Here is a 19,819-nt window from a genome sequence, read left to right as displayed (position 1 = left end):
TGTTGAGTGCAACACCTTCCTCAATGCTAATACAGTCCACTCTAATGCGTGCATTGCCAGTGCAACACCTTCTTCAATGCTCACAGGTTTGTTGACTGCTAGAATAGGCTAGTGGTCGTCTAGATAAGAGATCTTATCCCAGTTGACGACCTTCAACATCACCTGTAGATCAATATTGCTCATCTTTGCTCAAGGAACAAATTTACTGTCACAATCTAGGGGCGTAATTCCACTTACCAATACATACCCTACTTCTTGACAACTTACCAAAGGTAATTGAGAGTTATAACAGTAGATAACTCAGGTTAAATTAGAGGTATCCAACAAATATATTTATTCCTATGATTTAAAATATCAATCCGTGTCGGAGATTCGCTGTATGACTAGGCGATATGGTTTCACTACCGTATCGTGTCATGTTGATATAGTTTTGGTATTTTTAAATATAAAATATATTAAATAAAAATGAAAAATTTAATCTAAATATTAAAAAAATTTAAAAATACAAAAAATAAAATAATTTTTTGTATTAAAAAAGGAAAAATACAAGATCACGGTGCCTTTATATGGTAAATAAATAAAAATTTTATTATATATTTTCAGACTTAAAATAAATAATATATATATATATATATTAAATTAATGAGATACTTTTATTAGTGTTTGATTAATTTTGTTTAGATTATACTAACAGTTGATTGAAATTATTAACCTAAGTTTAATTATTAATCTAAGTTTTGCATCACACCCAATGCACGCCTGCACGCGACCCGAGCATCCACGTGGCACCCCTGCCACTACTCGCGCACCCAATGCACCCAATGCCCCCCGCTGTGACTAGCAGGAGTCTCCGCTGCTACCGTGGGTGTCCCCGTCATGAACCCGTGCACTCACTCAGTGTTACCGCAGTGACCCGTGGAGTCCTTGTGTGCTTGTGGGCATCCCCGTTGCGACCTCCATGACCCCACGGAGCTTGCCGCAGGATCGCAACGGCTCTGCGACCATGCAGCGGCTCGCGATGCCGGTGTTGGTAGGCGGGCGGAACGGTAAATTTCGCTTGTTTTGCCCGACATAGAATGAAATTTTAAACCATGTTCATTCCTTTTATTGTACAATAACAAAAACACAAATGAATTGAACGAAAAGTAAAACTAGTAAAATTATACCTAATTTTGAACTTCTCAAGGATCTTATAATGATTGAAATCAATCATGGCTTTAACATCAATCCATACCTATAAAACTAGAGCCCGTAGAGGCTAAGAAAGCAGGGAATAAACACAAATTGCTAAGTAATAATGAAATTGGATTTTAATATAAAGTCAGCTCTTATTTTTACGCCATTTAATTTTCACCATTTATTATTACTAATCATTTTATTTATAATTTCTGTTTATTATCACAAGTCATTTCAGTTATCATTATTTATTCTCCACAAGTAAATCCATTTAATTTTCATCATTTATTATTTTTAACTATCATCTTTTGTTCATCACTGGCATATCCGCTAAAATGGGAATCATTGGAGTTAGGTTATTATAATGATATGATATGTGGGCTAAATCCCTCACTAGTTATAAACAACAATATAAGACTTGCATAGATAGATATTAGCTGTGAGCGACTCATGCTACCACGTGAATGTGGGTGGTTAGATACACTGGTACAACTAGGTTCAACCTCGGATTCACTTTTTAGTGTTCATTTTCACAATTTATAATAGTTGTTGTTTACCTAACAATTATTCTACTTTGGTTCACATTTTATTTAAGTTTGTTGTTCTTGAAATAACCCCTCTAAATTGCCCCATGATAACCCATATGTGAATAACAATATAAGAATATCATTTATTGAAGTATCAATAATCTAGTTCTTTGAGAACCAACCCATTACTAGTTTAGTGTTATTTTATTCTCCTTTTCAAATAGTTGTAGCACAATAAATATTCATTTGCATACTTAATTCACGCACAATGTTATAAGTTAATCTCAGATAAATTTACCCATCTCAAATATGTATTGAGGAAGATTCAAATCTTTACAATGTCAGTGTGCTGTGTGCTTCCCCTGCATGTGTATCTACAAACACACATGGATGAACAACTTAGGAAAGCTCAAAATAAACTAAACACAATAATAACACAATAATCAAAATTCAAGCTTAATGGATCCAGCCCTAGTCTAATTACCCTAAAACAATCCAAACATAGCTAATATGTGATATAAATATTAAATCCAAACATCTATTCGGAGGCTAATGGATTTAGTCTTGATCCATTAATCCTCATTATACCTCAATTTTAAGGACAACTATCCTATTTGAAGGACCATTTTAAACAACTTCTTACCTAGCAATTCCCTTTAATTGATGAAACAGAGTAGATGCTTCAATGATGTGAAACATTTTGATCAATCAAACCTGAATAACGCCTAATTATTAGTCCAAATTAGGCAATCATTTCCGAATACCAATAAGGAAATTACTATTTGAATCCTTAGTACCTCCAAATTGACTGTTGATGTTTCCTTTTGGGAAGTGACAGCTCACGTTAGGGCAACGATGCTTCACGCAAGGGTCAAATGCTAGTGCTCGAGCACATTGGCGACATATGTAGCCAGGTTAGAACACTTGTGGGAAAAGGGTCCTCGATAGTGTGACTTGATATGCAAGGCTTACAAGTATCGATGTTGGTGCTAGGGTATGCAAACAGTGATGGTGTTGGGCCGTGCAAGTGTTGGTGTCAATGCTGTGGTGCACAGGTGACATCGACAGTCTGCAGCAACAAAGAAAAAATAGTGGGAAAGTTGCTGAAGGAGGCGAAGAGGGAATTGGGAGTAACGACTAGTCGATGATAGTGGTTGAGGGTGATTGGTGTGCACACAGAGGGCAACAATGTTACAAGAGGAGGAGAAGAGAAGGATCAGAAGGGATGATACATGGAGAGAGAAAGAGAGGGAATACAAATAATCTCTAACCTCCCAAAACTTCCACTAAACCAAAAAGTGATATAAATTTGGTTTAATTCTATGCTTGTCAAAATGAGTCCAAATCAAGCTTGGTATAGACCCATAGAATGCCGATTACCATGTCTTCTTGATGGGTTTCATCCAAACCTAATCTGCTTTTGACTCAAACCTCAAAACCTAAAATATTGGTTCCTTAAGCAATTGTCTAAATTTGAAAAAAGGTTATTTATGATGCAAAAATTTAAATAGGACAAAAAAATATCTAACATTCAACGCATGACATTGACCTATTCTCACTTTATTTGAATACATCTTGGTGCACCTTCTTTCACTCAATGAACATGACGCAAAATATTCTGTCCAAACTCTTTTATTAAAGTTTTCATGTCTCTGCAATGACTTGATGATGAGTCACTATATGTTGTGTTGCCATCAGTTGATTCAAATTAATTTTTTGCCGTTCCCATCTCTGCTCGATGAAGACTTTGGCGCAAGACTTATTTTTATCCACATTCAATTCAAAAGAAATTGGCATAATGGCATGCTCACCACTCAACGGACACTCAGTTTAAGATGCTCACATATTATTCCCTTGACCACAAAGAAGTCTTGGTGTGCTTACACCATCGTATGAAGATTCCACGAAAGATGCTTTCCTATCTTCATTCAGTCCTATAGAAGTCTCAGCATGTTTGCCTTCGTTTGATCAAGGCTCGATACAAGATGCAATCCAAAAGAAGTCTCGATTTGCTCACCCCCCTTAGATGAAGACTTGATTCATGATGCTTTCTTATTCCTAAGGAAGTTTTGGCATGCTCACCTTGACTATATGAATACTCAGTGCATGAAACTCAACAAAGGATGTTTGAGTTGCTTGCCTCCAATCAATGAAGATTCACTGCATGACATTCTGTTGTCAAAGAAAGTTTCAACATGCTTATCTCCACTTAGTGGAGCCTTAGTGCAAGACAGTCCCTTGTCAAAGAAAGTCTCGACATGCCCATCTTTGTCCACACAAGTCGCATTTCAGAGTCATTAACAAGATGGAATCTTATGCAAGCCATAACATAAAAAAATAAAAAAAAAGAACAAAAAAGATCAATGAAGTTTTAATTACTGTCCTTTTTTCCCGTTTAGATTAGGTTATGCAACTTAAATTCATCCTTTATTTGCTCTAGAATTTGTTCCTTTATTTTCTCTGTGATTAGTATTTTTTGTGTAGACAAGGCCTCTTGAATGCCATAAATGAACACCCTTATGAATCCTCATGTATCATTTATGAAATGAAATAGCCTAGCAATGAGGTCAGTTCCTTTGAAGTAATCATTTCATTTCTCATTCATTTTCTCTAGTTTTTCATTTGATAGGACTTAGGTACCATCATGCTTTTACCATCTTCAAGTACTTTGTACACTCTTTCTCAGTTGGAGTGACTATGCAAGTTCTAGGTTTTTGTAGGGGCTCGATTGCATGTTACTGGTGGGGCTCTCAAGGGAGGACGAAATGTTGAAGGTGAAGCTTCCATTGCTGGTAAGAATTGATTACCTTATACCATAACTGGGAAATTGTTTTTTTTCCTAGACTCTTGAACTGGGCCTCTTGCTTGCAGTTCTGGACACTGCCGCTGGGGTGTGGTTGGACAGAAATGGAGTTGTCACATCTACTCGGACGTATAAGTCACCAACTGATAATGATGGTTCCTTAGAACTTCTACGCAGGTGTCGGCATGCATTGGCCTCTGTTGGGACTCAAGTATATGTTTTTGGTGGTCTAAAGGGAGGTAAACTGGAATCTATGGCCTTTGTGGCTTTAATTATTTATTGACTGTGCAATGAGTCATTTGTTCTGAATGATGGATGACTCAGTTTATAAGTGAATATGGTAGGTTGAATAGTCTGTCTTATTTAATTGGAGCATATAGGCTAGGGTCACATTTCTTTTCTTTTATGTAAAATTTTCCTCTTTCTTCCCTTTGTGATGACTATGATTTCTGTTATCATTTTTCGTTACTGTCATTTGTTCCTAACCTTGATTTAATATTAGATTTTGCTCGTGAAGAACATTGCTCTTTTTTGATTATTTTTAGTAGTTCAATTTGTGCTATTAAAAAAAACTGAGCAAAAGGTTAGAGGTACTATGTTGCTAGTAGACTGTCATTCTACCTTTCTAATTTAACTGTCATAGCCTAATGTCTCTTGTAGGAATTCACATGGGAGGTTTCTCAGTTTGATCTAAACTAAAATGATCTTTTCTTGTACTGTGACCTTTATATGAACCTAGAGACTTAAATGGGAAAACCACATAATACTGGAGACCTATGTATAATTTCTTATATTGACAAAGAATATCTATAGGTAAAGGAGACTACTTAGAGGATCAACTCGACCCATTATATGATATTGGAGCTTTGTCTATCTATCCATCTTAATCTCTCAATCCCAATCTTGAGTTCAATCCTGAACCTTTCTCACACAAGCCACTGCCAACCTTCTCATCCCTGAACTTGCATAGTTAGTCCTCGTTAACACAACAACAACACTTTGTGACCAAGAGATCAACTATTCTACAAACTTCTCTCAATCACCCAAACTGAGCATTTCTGGTTCCCTCACATTGGATCTCTCTTTGAGAATGAGATCATCCACCATGACCTTGACGGCCTCTAAGAATCTTATGCTCAATCTTTACCTCTTCCACTAGCGCTTGCATAATTCTTGCAATGATCCCCCTGCAGCCAACCACCAAGTGTCGGTGATTAGTCTTTCTGTTAGAGCTCCCACTAAGATTGTTCGCCATGACTTCGACTGCCTATATGGAGCCTTCAGCTTGATCCTTATTCCTTAGCCTTTGCCAATAAACTCGGAGCCCTATTGATATGTGAGATGCTAGATGCCAAAACTTCATAGGTGATGCCAAATGTCATAATTTCATGTGTGATACTGAAGTCATATAGTTCCGGTCATGTATCGAAACTCTGGTACGACTCCAAATTTTAAACATTAGCTCAGTGCATTCGATGGATGAGTAACCAAATGAGAGATTTGGTGATAAAATTAAGCTACGAAGTTAAGCTCTAGTAGTGAGCTGTGAGAGTTAAGAGACTTGGTACTTCTGGGCGAGGATAGCTGTTAACTTAGGTGAGATTTGATCATTTGAATGATTTTAATAGGTTCCAGGTTAGTTCTTTTCATGAACTATTATTGTTAAAATGTTGGTATTACGCAAACTAAGCTAACAAAAGAACAAGTCTTACCTTGGCATCACAGGAAAATGACCTTATAAGTCCAAGCAAACACTTGTGTGAGTCTAGCTTGGTGAGGAACTACCCTTTTTAACGATAATCAGTTTCAGGATCAGTACTATCCTCTAAACCTTTAATCTTATGAGCAATTATGTTATCACCAAAAATACTCTACCCTAACGTGAAGCCATCCAAGCAACCGATCCCATAGAAACACTAGCAGTAGGCTTTGCCAAACCAAGTGATTATCAAAGAGTCACCTCTGCATTATCAGCTATCATTAAACAAAACAATACCCAAATTCAGCTTCTTGCCCAAATTGTTGAAAGTCTAGGAGACATTCAAACAAGCCTAAACAATATCCTCGAAAAATCTAAACATAAAACTTCCACAACAATACCTGAGGACTTAATCTCAAAATTACAAAACCTAACCCTTGGCAAAACTGAAAAACCTAAAGAGGTAGTGGGAAAACTAAGAGTCTTCCAAGACCCATATCAGTTACTAAAACAAGAGCAGGCGAAGCTCACGTAATGGCGGAACAACAATTAGTAAGTCAAACCACAATTTCTGCCCCAACTCCTCTAGTTGAAGACCAAATACGAGAATACAGACAGAATCAACGGAGGCTTCATAATACTCGAAGAGCTGCACAACGCATCGGCAGAAGAATAACGGGAAGAGCCCCTCTGGTATATACACTTGAGCAACAGTTGGATCCACAAGTCCAACTTCAAGCATCCATGAATGAACGGGCCTCAATAGTTCCGGCGGAAGTACTTTATCATTCCAGAAGAGACGATGAGCATCATCGGATCTATGTTCATAGATCAGAAGAACCGTTACTGGTGATCAATTCTAACCAGGTAGACCGAAACTTTATACAAGAAGAAAGTTTTCATCGACTTCAAAGAAGCCGGATGCAGTATATTCATATTGGAATTCTCCAAGTAAGAATACAAACGCTCCACCGACAAGAAGAAGGTGTTCTGGCACTGGTTATTTTCAGATCCAAACCAGTGGATGGGTGATCAAGCTATATTGGCTACCATGGAAGTTGACTTAACACGAGGAAGTCAAATGGTTTATGTTATACCTGATGATAAAATTACAACCGCATATTATCACCAAGATTACAGAATTTCAGGATGAAGACTTAATGACGAAGAAAGGCATGAGATCATGATTAGGAATTTTAAATTATGCTCGAAATTATATTCCTAATCTTGGCAAATTACTAAGCCCCTTATATGCGAAGACCAGTCTGACAGGTGATAAACGGATGAATTTCCAAGATTGGGCCTTGGTTAAAAAAATAAAAGAAACAGTCAGAAACCTCCCTAACCTAGAGGTACCTCCTGAAGATTGCTTTATTATTCTTGAAACAGATATAGCCATTTGACATAAACCATTTGACTTCCTTGTGTTAACATAAACCATTTGACTTCCTTGTGTTAACATAAACCATTTGACTTCCTTGTGTTAACATAAACCATTTGACTTCCTTGTGTTAAGCCAACTTCCATGGTAGTCAGTATAGCTTGATCACCCATCCACCGGTTCGCTCTGAAAATAACCAGTGCCAGAACACCTTCTTCTTGTCGGTGGAGCGTTTGTATTCTTACTTGGAGAATTCCAATATGAATATACTGCATCCGGCTTCTTTGAAGTCGATGAAAACTTTCTTCTTGTATAAAATTTTGGTCTACCTGGTTAGAATTGATCACCAGTAACGGTTCTTCTTATCTATGAACATAGACTCGATGATGCTCATCGTCTCTTTTGGAATGATAAAGTACTTCCGCCGGAACTATTGAGGTCCATTCATTCATGGATGTTTGAAGTTGGACTTGTGGATCCAATTGTTACTCAAGTGTATATACCAGAGGGGTTCTTCCCGTTATTCTTCTGTCGATGCGTTGTGCAGCTCTTTGAGTATTATGAAGCCTCCGTTGATTCTTTCTGTATTCTCGTATTTGGTCTTCAACTAGAGGAGTTGGGGCAGAAGTTGTGGTTTGGCTTACTAATTGTTGTTCCGCCATTACTTCTTGAGCTTCGCCCGCTCTTGTTTTAGTAATTGATATGGGTCTTGGAAGACTCTTAGTTTTCCCACTACCTCTTTAGGTTTTTCAATTTTGCCAAGGGTTAGGTTTTGTAATTTTGAGATTAAGTTCTCAGGTATTGTTGTGGAAGTTTTATGTTTAGAATTTTCGAGGATATTGTTTAGGCTTGTTTGAATGTCTCCTAGACTTTCAATAATTTGGGCAAGAAGCTGAATTTGGGTATTGTTTTGTTTAATGATAGCTGATAATGCAGAGGTGGCTCCTTGATAATCACTTCGCTTGGCAAAGCCTACTGCTGGTGTTTCTATGGGATCGGTTGCTTGGATGGCTTCACGGTAGGTATTTTTGGTGATAACATAATTGCTCATAAGATTAAAGGTTTAGAGGGTAGTACTGATCCTGAAACTGATACGTCAAATGTTTTGATCCACAACCATTATTTTTAGAGGATAGTACCTAGGAGAATGATTTTAACTAAGGAGTTGACTCAGAGCGATCCACGATTGAATAAAATGTTTGTATTCGCTATTGAATCAATTAAGCAGGGTCAGTTGATCCGACAAAGTAATACTGCAATGGTTAGATGAAATAAGGGCTACAGTGCCCTCGTTGATTGATGATGGATTCCAATTGACTTAGGTTAAGTGTGGATCCAATCGACTGATTGGTGACAAATCAACTAAATAACAAGTGAAAAATAAAGGAAATTGAAGGTTATAAAAAGGGACTTAGGTGGTGGCTTGAAGTTCGTGAAAAATAATGATTGGTTAGATTCTAACTGAGCGTCTCCCTTGTATTTTTAGGTCGTCCTCTTCTAAGTGCTTGTAATTGGTCATGTTGTAAGATGTTTATCCACCTCTAGTAGTAGTTCACCACAAAGGAGAAAGATTGTGACTCATTGGGGGTGACTTACTAGTCATAAGTTGTGGAATAGGAACGAGGAACCATGTTTTATCCCTTTTTTTTTTGTGTAATCCCTTTAATCCAACTAATCCTGGAGGTGATCGACCGACCCATGAAAGTTTTAGCCATCTTGGTAAATTGGGAAGCGCTCATGGAGGGCCCATCCAGATGGCCAACATTCTTAGGCCCACTTCTCACTAAAGAGAAATCCCTGTAGTGCGCTACAACTGAGACTTGAACCTTAGCTTATTTATTGGAGGGCATAACTATTGCACCATTGTTCGGGGGCAACCATGTTTCATCCTTGTGTGTGAGATTGATATGCTTTGAATTTGTATGAATTTATTTCTGCTGTATAATTTGTATTTGTGACCTTGCTAAACTATTATCAAGAGTATTATAATTCTTATTTGTAGGTACAATCAGTATTCACCCCTTGTAGTGTATCTGACCATCTCAACACACTAGTCCCAACATATTCTTTTCCTTTGAGACAACAATAGCAATGTCCTTAGCATCAATTATCTGGGCTTTTCTTTGTAGCGTGACTACATGCCTTGTGAATATCCTTTGATGATTTGAGCCTGGATCTATATTTATGTTACTAAAATCATTGCCCATAAAACTTTCCTTACTATTGCTCTGTCTGTAACTAGTACACTTACATTGGAATTTGTTTGAATATCCCTATCAACTACCATATATAAACTAGTACATATGATTCCTTCAGATTTGTTTAAATATCATTGTTACCTACCATATCTAACCCAGCTCATGGGATGGATTTGGTAATATGCTCCTAATTGCCACAAAACACACATGTTGTAGTCTTACTAGCAATTATATGAATAACATTATCATAATTTGATGATACTGACTACCTTTGCCTGTATAATCTCCAATCACTTTTATGGTATTTGATAATTTTTCCTTTTCTTAGAGTACCTCACATATTTTGCTTGTAAACAGAATTGATATTCTCGATAAGAGAAATTAGTACTTCCATTGAACTTCTAAATAGCTAGTCTTCTATACTTGTTGAAGTCCTTGCCAACCTCAAATACTCTCTCTGTTGACTGCTCTACCCCTTGTTAGGATGACAAATGCCCCTAATACCGTTGTATGAGGTTGGAGTCATTCTAGCACATTTCTAGTTCCTGTTAACCTCAAACACACTAATAGATCCAAACTTGGTACTTTTAGAACGAGGTATAATCTCCCATCATAAATGCACATGATGAAGTGTTTGCCTTGATAAAGTATCACAAACACACAACGAGAGATAAGAACAATTTGTCGGAATTTGGTGTAAGCCTATGTCCATGGAGGGAATTTAACTCTTATATATTGAGAGAAAAACATAATGACATAGAGATATCGATGTCCAAGCTTTATATATAAGTGACACTCGATCCGCCAAAGACCTATGGAGAAAAATTGAAAAGCTCGCCTCTAGCATTCATTGGCACCAAAATTTTCCCAAGGAAAATTCTCTTCGTGCAACATGGTTTCTCATAACCTCCAAATGTTCCTCAGGTTTGCTAGGCTTTAAAATACTCCAGAGAGTGGATGGTTAGAAGAGAGTGGGTTCTGCCCTAATTGTTTCATCAGGACAACTAGAGAGGAAATGGGAAGAGAGGGAAGAAGAGAAAAGAGAGGTGAGAGGCTGGAGAAAATGATGGTTAGAAGCAAGAGAAAGAAGATCCAGAGTAGATTAGTTCATAAAACAATACCTTGTCCAGTTCATTATCCGAGATGCCTTTGCATTTCAGAAAAAAGGATAAAAACCACCTACCAAAGCCTGTAAACAAAAGACATTACACTTATTATGCCATTACTTAAACAACTCTGTTACTTAATTTGATCCTATTGCATCATCTCTCTAATTATTTTACATCTGAATCTTTTTTCTGTTCTTTACTCTTTGCAAATTATGAGCTTGCAACACACACCCTTTTTGCAGATGTTCTACTTGATGATTTTCTGGTTGCCGAAAATTCTACTTTTCAATCTGAAGTCAGTTCCTCAATGTCCAATTCTGGTAGTGTCCCTTCTGTAAATTACAAACCTAATCAAAATGTCAATTTGGATTCCCAGTTTGCTGAACAACCATTGAATAAGAAGCAAGATTCAGCTTCCTCTGCCAGGTTGAAGCTTTCTAGTTTGATGCTCATATTATTTGCTATGGTACTTAATGAATTTTATGAAACCAAGTGGATTTCTGAAAGATGATGAACAATATTTATTTTTATCAGTGTGGATCAGAAATCAATTGAAATGCTCACTCAGGCTTCTGCTGCTGAAGCTGAAGCTGTGAGCGCTGTCTGGCGGGCTGCAAGGGAAAATATCTCAGATGATGGAGATTCAGAGTTTCCTATCATTGATGAAACGTCAGGTGAAGATGATCTCTCAGATGTTCCCGACTCCCTTGAGCCAGGTGTACGGCTTCATCCTCGAGCGGTATACTTTCATCTTTACATTTTACCATTTTATTTTTATTTTTAAAAGTGATCCTTATTCTAGCATTTCAGGTGGTGGTTGCTAAAGAGACTGTCGGCAACCTAGGAGGGCTTGTAAGGCAGCTTTCACTGGATCAGTTTGAGAATGAGAGTAGAAGAATGTACCCAACAAATGTTGAACAAACTTATCCAACAAAAAAGTTCTTGAACAGGCAGAAATCTCCTGAAGGCTTGCATAAGAAGGCAAGCATACAATTAGCTAATGTTTCAAGATTATAACATAAATGATATTGTTATATATTCTTCTGTTGTAGGTTATATCACATTTGCTCAGACCAAGAAATTGGAAGCCTCCTGCTAATAGAAGATTTTTCCTTGATTCCTATGAAGTTGGTGAACTTTGTCATGCCGCGGAACAGATTTTTAGGCAGGAACCAACAGTTTTGCAACTAAAAGCTCCAGTTAAAGTATTTGGTGATCTTCATGGTCAATTTGGTGATCTTATGAGATTATTTGATGAGTATGGCTCTCCCTCGACCGCCGGAGACATAACGTAAGACTCAGACATTGGTGTAATAAGCTTTTTTTAAAAAAAATCTTTTAAAAAAATTGGTGTAATTAAGGAATTGCAATGGCAATATTACAAGATAGGGATCCAACCCTGGGTTTTATGGCAACATTGTCACTGCCTCTACCACCCTTGTGGATGGTAGGCTTAATAAGCCTTTTAGTATGTCTTTTTTAATATAAAAATGAAACTCTCTGATTCAGAATCTTAGACAGTATTTAGTTAACTTTCCGTGGTATTAAGTAGATTCAGGACAATATAAACCTGCAGAAAGGAATCCTAGAAGTCCGGCCATGCATTCTCAGGAAACTCTTAAGAGCATTCTAGACCAACATGGGTTAGGTATCAGACAAGCATTCTGCATCCTGGTATATTTGAGGTTCTACTATCAGTAGAAACCAAACTTAGAATAAAGTAAGGATTTCAGCATGCTGATTTTGGTGTGCACCTGCTGATTAGAGATACATTTCAAAAGGTGAAAGTCTGTCTGAGGATGGCTTAGGTGGCTAATCTGCTTTGGTGTGCCATCATCATCATTTCATCTAGGAACTTGTTGCTTTATTCTACATAATTGAATAAAGAAATATTTTACTTGTTTTTTGACAAAGTCAGTTCTACTATCCTATGAGTTCCAAGTACTTTCATATGCTTTACACTGGTTGTTTCATACGGCATACTCGGGAAAAATTTATTGATGCTATTAATCCTAGAGCTGGGAACTAGAATTAGTTGCACTTATCCTTATAGTATGGTGAATAAATATTTAACAATGTAAATGGATAGCTTGCATGTTTTTGTACAGTGTTAGTCTGCACTTTCAGGGCATTTCTCCTTTTCTATCATTATAAAGAGTTGGCATTTCAGGTACATAGACTATCTATTTTTGGGGGATTATGTGGACAGGGGTCAGCATAGCTTGGAGACAATAACTCTACTACTTGCTCTGAAAGTAAGCTTTGTGCTATTCAATTACATGACAGTTTTCCCTCTATATATTGTGTTGTAAGTCAGATATCTTTTATACAGATAGAGAATCCAGAGAACATTCACCTGATCCGAGGAAACCACGAAGCAGCTGACATCAATGCCCTTTTTGGTTTTCGTCTTGAATGCATTGAGAGAATGGTAGGAAGACGGATTAGTATTTTTCTGGATTATGTATGAGATATTGCTCACCAGAAAGTTTTGCAGGGGGAAAGTGACGGGATATGGGCATGGACACGCTTTAATCAACTTTTCAACTACCTTCCACTTGCAGCTCTCATAGAGAAGAAGATTATCTGTATGCATGGTGGTATTGGGAGGTCCATAAATTCTGTTGACCAAATAGAGAAGCTTGAAAGGCCTATTAACATGGATGTTGGATCTATTGTCTTAATGGATCTTCTTTGGTATTTGTAGTTCCTGTGCAATTGCAATGCATGACCTGTCATGCTTTTGTAACTTATGAGGTTATCATTCTTTTATCTTGAGTGTATCATTTGAACTTGCAGGTCTGATCCCACAGAGAACGATAGCATAGAGGGTTTGAGACCAAATGCAAGAGGACCTGGGCTTGTCACATTTGGGGTATATGGACGGATGCTAATCTTTGAAATACTTAATACTTTTCATTGCTGAACGGATTTTAGATACACTGGCCACCAATCCGGAGTAAATATATTGAATAGATTGCCGTGCATGATAAATTGTCCATACAGATACTTCATATTAGGAATTTTCCAACGTGAATACCTTGGTGATTGGAGTCTGTTGAGTTGTAGATACACTCTTGAAGAATATCTTTATTTATTGGCAGAGGCAGTTACTACTTATAGGAACTAGGAAGTGTTTTCGGATTTCAACTTCTTTGGTTTTCCAGTTTTGGCCTTCTATGTTATGTCTCCCTTGTTGGGTTTTTAGCTAGCCATGCTTTTCCTTTATCGTTTTGAGTATGAGTCAACAAAAGGTTATTAAATGTACTCATCCTGTGTAGTTATCTAGGCATATAGTGATATGCACTAATGTATTTCTGTGTCTTTGCATCCTTGTTCTTTTACCTGTTAAGAAAATTAATAGAGTGCTTGGTCTGTTGGCCAGGATTCTTTCTCATTTATGCTATTTGAATAAGTTTCTGATCTTGCAGCCTGACCGTGTCACTGAGTTTTGCAAAAGAAACAAGTTACAACTCATAATAAGAGCTCATGAATGTGTCATGGATGGCTTTGAAAGGTTTGCCCAAGGGCAACTAATCACCTTATTTTCAGCAACTAATTATTGCGGTAACATTACCTCAACGTTTTTGCTCCTGTGATTTTAGCAAATAAAAATATCTTACCCACTGATACATGACCCGTATCAGGGACTGCTAACAATGCTGGGGCGATACTCGTAGTTGGTAGAGGGTTGGTTATTGTTCCAAAGCTGATTCATCCACTTCCGCCACCGCTTCAATCGCCAGAGTCTTCTCCTGAGCATGTCCTAGAGGACACGTGGATGCAGGTCGAAACTACCAGTATTATGTTAATATGCATCATTAACTAAGTGAACTTGGTTTAGATCTATTATCAATGGGACAACTATCTTGATTTGTGTTTCTTAGCTGTTCATTATGAAGCCCAATGTCAACTAAATGTGATGTGGTAACAAATCTGAAGAGACCAACACACTACTGCTTTAGTAATTATTGGTTAAGGCACCAGTTTATTATCAAGTCGTTCATGATTTAAGCCATTGTTATTATCCCTCACTATATGCCACATCTTGTTGATGCAAACAATTCCTTTGGATCGACTCTAACCCTTTTGAAATGGTGCCTTACGTAGGAACTTAACATTCAGAGGCCACCGACTCCAACTCGAGGCCGACCCCAATCAGCTAATGACCGGAGTTCTCTGGCTTACATTTAACCGCAGTTTGGTTGAAATTTCTTCCGTATCTATTAACGTATATTGTGCATTGTTACAGCGTACCATCTGTACATGATCTGTAAGCCATAAAGGTGATCCCGTGTTTATTTGTATGACTTTGTTCCAAATTCCACGAACAGGCTTTGGTGGAATTTACATCCCCTTAAATTATAAAGCTTTGTGCGGGCGATGGAGATATAAAAATTGTCTCCATGCCCTCCTGATCTGTTCTTTCTTGCTCTTTCTGATTAACGATCATGCTTCTTTGGGAACTAAATTCTTCTTTCGATTCTTTCTGATGACTGCCTGTAGTAACTTGTGATTAAAGTGATTCTTCTCATCGGCCGTCATTATTCTCAGGCTAGCTAGTAAATCCTGTGGAATATATGAGGAATATATATGAAGATCTCAATTAGCCATTTATCATTCACATTTTCCTTCAAAAGCGGATTCCTTTAATTTGCTGCTGTGTTGGCCAAGAAGAGATGCTACCAGGGGTGACAGCAATATATGGGAAGGGAATATGAATGTATCATCACCCACAAAGGGATCCTCTTTGTTTTTATTTACTATTATTTTAGATAAACAAAGGAGAAAAAGGACAATCACCATGCACTGTTTGCACATATATTCCTTGAAAATTTTAGGATGATTAATTTCCCCACATATATTCCCTGACCACTCACCTGAATGGGGTGGGATAGGAGTTTAAGCGATGCGATTAACATGGACAATAAATATCATTCAAGGAGCAAGAAATTCTCATTCCAATTTTGTTTTACTTGGATTGTTGTGTCGTATTGTCACTTACACTTGTGGACTTATTTTAGTAGTCAGTGAAATTTACATGGACCGGAATTAGTAGGATTGCAAATTTTAGATACCAGAACTATTTATTAGGCTGCGGACGAGTCCGTACGGACCAATGACGGCACTCATCTTTAGAAATCAGTGATCAATCACTGACCAGTAAAGATTACAAAGCAACGGGGTGGTGGTCCTCATGAATCGATCTCAGGCAACAAAATGCTGAAAATATGCCGCCTCCATGTTGCATCGAGTCAGAAACCGAGCACATTCTCCCTTTTCTTCCCTTTTATTTATTCTTCTTCTTCTTGTTTTTCTTCTTTCTTTCTTTGAGGTTCGATCGATTCCACTGCTCTTCTCCTCATGGCAGCGGCTGAGCAGGTCCCTGAGCCACTCAACTATCAGGTTGCTGCTTCATCAGTCTTGCTCTTGATTATTCCCTTTGATGTATCGAGAACTAAATTCTGTTTGTTGGTGATGCCTCAGACTGTGGCTTTGAAGGTCTCGATCCATTGCGAAGGCTGCAAGAGGGAGGTGAAGAGGGTGCTGCATCACATCGAAGGTAGAAATTGGTTGTTCCTTTTTCTGTTTTCCTTGTTGAATTCTCTGAATTATGGTCTGAGATATGTTGAGTCGTGAGAGGTTTTCTCAGGGGTTTACAGGGTGAGCATCGACTTGCCGCAGCACAAGGTGGTGGTGACCTGCAACGTTGCGGCGGAGACGCTCATAAAGAAGCTGAACAAGACCGGGAAGCACGCGGAGCTCTGGCCAGAGCCGACGCCGCCCGAAGGCATCGCCGGCGCCGGCACAGGTGGCAAGAAGAAAAGGAACAAGAAGAAGAAAAACAAAAACAAGAACATCAGCAGCGCCGCCCCCCCGGCGAACGAGCCACCGCCGCAGAAACCTGAGGGCGACCGAACCTCCTCCGACGAGGAAGAGAACCCGAGCGAAGCTCCCGGAAAGCCCGAGGCGGCCGCTCCGCCGGCGCTGGAGAAGCAGGGCGGAGCGGAGCCAGCCGCGGCCAACGGCGGCGGGGGCGGTGGCCGGAAGAAAAAGGGGAAGAAGGGCGGACATAGCAACGGTGGCGGAGGTGGCGGAAACGAATCTGAGACGGCCGCGCAGGTGGAGGGCGGAGGGACTGTGAGCTCGCCGGCGGTTAATATTTATACTGGCAAATTGCCGACTTACGTGGTGAGCTATAGCTCAGTGCAGCCGGTCATGGGCCACGGCAGGGCGTACATCCATGACCCGTCGCCGGTGCAGCAGGGCAGCTACGTGTACTCGACGGCGTCGGCGGGATCTTATTACATATTCAGCGAAGAGAATGCCAACGCTTGCTTTGTTATGTGATGACACAGAACAAAGCTCTTGTTTTAGTGTCATGGTTGTGGTAAAGCTTCAACTGCTACTTGTGTAGTTTTGAATGTCAATAAATGGAGGTGCATGTTGGCAAAATCAGGATGATAGAATTGTAATACATGCTGGTAAAATCAGACAGTATATTAGCAAAATCTTTAATTTTTTGTATCACAATCTATTGATTAGGGCTCTAAATCAAGTCAAGTTTACATGTGTTGTGCCGAAGGATGTTCCATATATCTCTATAATGATATGATATTATAAATTTTGGGCCTAGGTCCTCATGACTTTGCTCTTGGGCTCTCCCCAAAAGGCCGCATGCCAATAGAGATATCATGCATCCTTTTAACCCCATGATCTTTACCAAATCTTTCCAATGTGGAACTTTGATTGAACCCCAACAATCCTCTCCTCAAACGAAGGATCACAATTACTCTTATGGTTCTGACCTCTCCGCGAGCATCTGTTCACCCTGACCTGCTCTGGATCTTCGCGCAAGCATTTGCACCTGATCACCTTGACCTACAGCGGACCTCCTTGCGAGCATTCGGTCATCTTGACCTGCTCCGGACCTACTTGCGAACATCCAGTCACCCTGACTTTCGCCTCCCAGTGAGCATCTGGTCATCCTGACATGCTCCAGGCCTCCCCGCAAGCATCCAGTTACCCTGATATGCTTCGGGGTCTTCCTACAAGCATCCGGTCATCCTGACCTCCTCCAGACATTCCCGTAAGTAGCTGGATCCGGTCAATCTTGACCTGCTTTGGGTCTATCCGTGAGCATCTGGTCACCCTGACTTACTTGCCTCCCCGCAAGTATCCAATCACTCTGACCTGCTCCAAGCCTCCCTGCAAGCATCTGATCATCTTGGACTACTTCGGGTTCCCCGCGAACATACGATTACCCTGACCTACTCTGGGCCCACCCTCAACTTCATTCAAGGCCGCGTCACATGGCATCTGGCTTGGACCATGACTCTGATACTATTTGTCGTGTAAAAGGATGTCCATATATCTCCATAATGGCATGATATTGTTCATTTTGGGCCTAGATCCTCATGACTTTACTCTTGGGCTCTTTTCAAAAGGTCTTATGCTAATGAAGATATCATGCATCCTTTTAACCTCATGATTTTTATCAAATCTTTCCAATATAAAACTTTGATTGAACCTCAACAATATGATTAAGTCAAATCGAATCTAAAATTCACTATACTACTAAATTAGTTATTCAAGCTTCTTTTACTGTCTTTTAACTTTAACTTGGATAGTTAATTTCAGTTATTTTATCATTTAAAGTATTTACATTTTAAAACTTGTATGGGTTGTTAGTGATCTTATTTGGTCAGTTTGGATGGTTAGTAAATTATAATCTTATGTGGTCATTTTAAGAACTTTTTATTTTATTTATAAGTTTATTTAGAATTTCTATAAAAGTTTTGTTGATGAACTTGAATTAAAAGCTTTGTTTATGGGCATTGTTCATAATTATTATTCATGAAAAGTTCATAATCTCCATTCTCAAATAATAACAACTTAAATACATATATGTTTAAACTTATTTATTTAATTTAATGAGTTGTTCATCTAATTAACCTTGTGTACGTTGAAAGAATATAAGTAAGTTCTTATTAAATCTTATGCCAAACTTACTTATGAACATTTGATTTATTTATGTCATACTCATGATACAACACCTTTGTCATTATCTTAAATGAAACTAAATTGTTAAAACAGAGGACATAACTAAGAAAATATCATGATAAAAGAAGATACATTTGGTGCCTAAGATATCATAGGAAATTGATTGTCAACAAATAGAATCCATTGTTATTGTTGGTACAAGGAGCACCATAATCAAACTTATATTTTGATGGTATTAAAAGTTTAAAGTTAAATCTTGTTATTATTTGAGAAATTGATCAAGTGTGCAGGATGCTCAACTTGAAAAGTCCTAGTAAGTTAGCTGGACCCAATACTAAGCAAGGGAAATCTCAGCAAATCATGAAATCAGGCAAGAAGTCCAGATGGGTTAAGTGAACCTGACATCTGGCAACTAGACCCGATATCAAGTCAAGTGGAAGCCTTGGTAGTCGATCTGATGCTGAGCGGTTAGTCCAAATAGGTCTAGAAGATCCAATATTTAGTAGTGAGTTGAGGTAAGTTACTGGAGGTAGTGCGGTGAGGTCATGCCCCAGTAGGGGCAACCTTAGGCATTGATCCAATTAAAGAAACTAACGAAGGTTTCTAAGTTAAGATCAAGATAGTTCTTACTGCCTTAATTATACATACTTTATTTACTTGTAATGCAGGATTATGTTCTAATTATGTGTTGCAAGGTAAAAATTATTTTTATACTAATACTGTTTTATAAGAATTGTTCTTAAGCGGTTTCATCGACAAAAAAAGTTATTCAGTCGATGGATCCATGGAAAATTAGAGCAGTGAGATTCGATTTAGAAGCACAAATAAAAAACACGATTCTATCAACGGATTAAGGGTATCAGTCGACAGATCATTAGGTTTCTAAGAATAAAACTAGATTCGAATTAGAGTACAAAAGATA

The 19,819-nt window shown here is 38.4% G+C and overlaps 2 protein-coding genes across 2 annotated transcripts in view; both read left to right on the top strand.

The window, feature by feature from the left end:
• The window catches only part of LOC122040947 (serine/threonine-protein phosphatase BSL1 homolog), a 39,581-nt gene extending 24,242 nt beyond the window's left edge, over positions 1–15,339 (top strand). Inside the window, exons 9-21 of the mRNA XM_042600436.1 lie at positions 4,414–4,495; positions 4,575–4,745; positions 11,136–11,319; positions 11,428–11,632; positions 11,704–11,874; positions 11,946–12,184; positions 13,064–13,148; positions 13,226–13,324; positions 13,391–13,590; positions 13,693–13,768; positions 14,325–14,460; positions 14,541–14,680; positions 15,004–15,339. Coding sequence (XP_042456370.1) covers positions 4,414–4,495; positions 4,575–4,745; positions 11,136–11,319; positions 11,428–11,632; positions 11,704–11,874; positions 11,946–12,184; positions 13,064–13,148; positions 13,226–13,324; positions 13,391–13,590; positions 13,693–13,768; positions 14,325–14,460; positions 14,541–14,680; positions 15,004–15,087 — 1,872 coding nt within the window. The 3' untranslated portion in view covers positions 15,088–15,339. The remainder of the gene's footprint in view (positions 1–4,413; positions 4,496–4,574; positions 4,746–11,135; positions 11,320–11,427; positions 11,633–11,703; positions 11,875–11,945; positions 12,185–13,063; positions 13,149–13,225; positions 13,325–13,390; positions 13,591–13,692; positions 13,769–14,324; positions 14,461–14,540; positions 14,681–15,003) is intronic.
• Positions 15,340–15,832: 493 nt separating this feature from the next.
• Positions 15,833–17,457, top strand: LOC122040948 (heavy metal-associated isoprenylated plant protein 35-like). The gene is made up of 3 exons (XM_042600437.1): positions 15,833–16,299; positions 16,381–16,456; positions 16,547–17,457. The coding sequence occupies exons 1-3, from the start codon at positions 16,258–16,260 to the stop codon at positions 17,242–17,244; spliced, it is 816 nt and encodes a 271-aa protein (XP_042456371.1). The 5' UTR covers positions 15,833–16,257; the 3' UTR covers positions 17,245–17,457.
• The last annotated feature ends 2,362 nt before the right edge of the window (positions 17,458–19,819 follow it).

This window comes from Zingiber officinale, chromosome 2A, assembly GCF_018446385.1.
Source record: "Zingiber officinale cultivar Zhangliang chromosome 2A, Zo_v1.1, whole genome shotgun sequence".
In the NCBI taxonomy this organism is placed as follows: Eukaryota; Viridiplantae; Streptophyta; class Magnoliopsida; order Zingiberales; family Zingiberaceae; genus Zingiber; species Zingiber officinale.
Note: the sequence above shows the minus strand (reverse complement) of the source record. Positions and strands in the feature narration are given on the sequence as shown.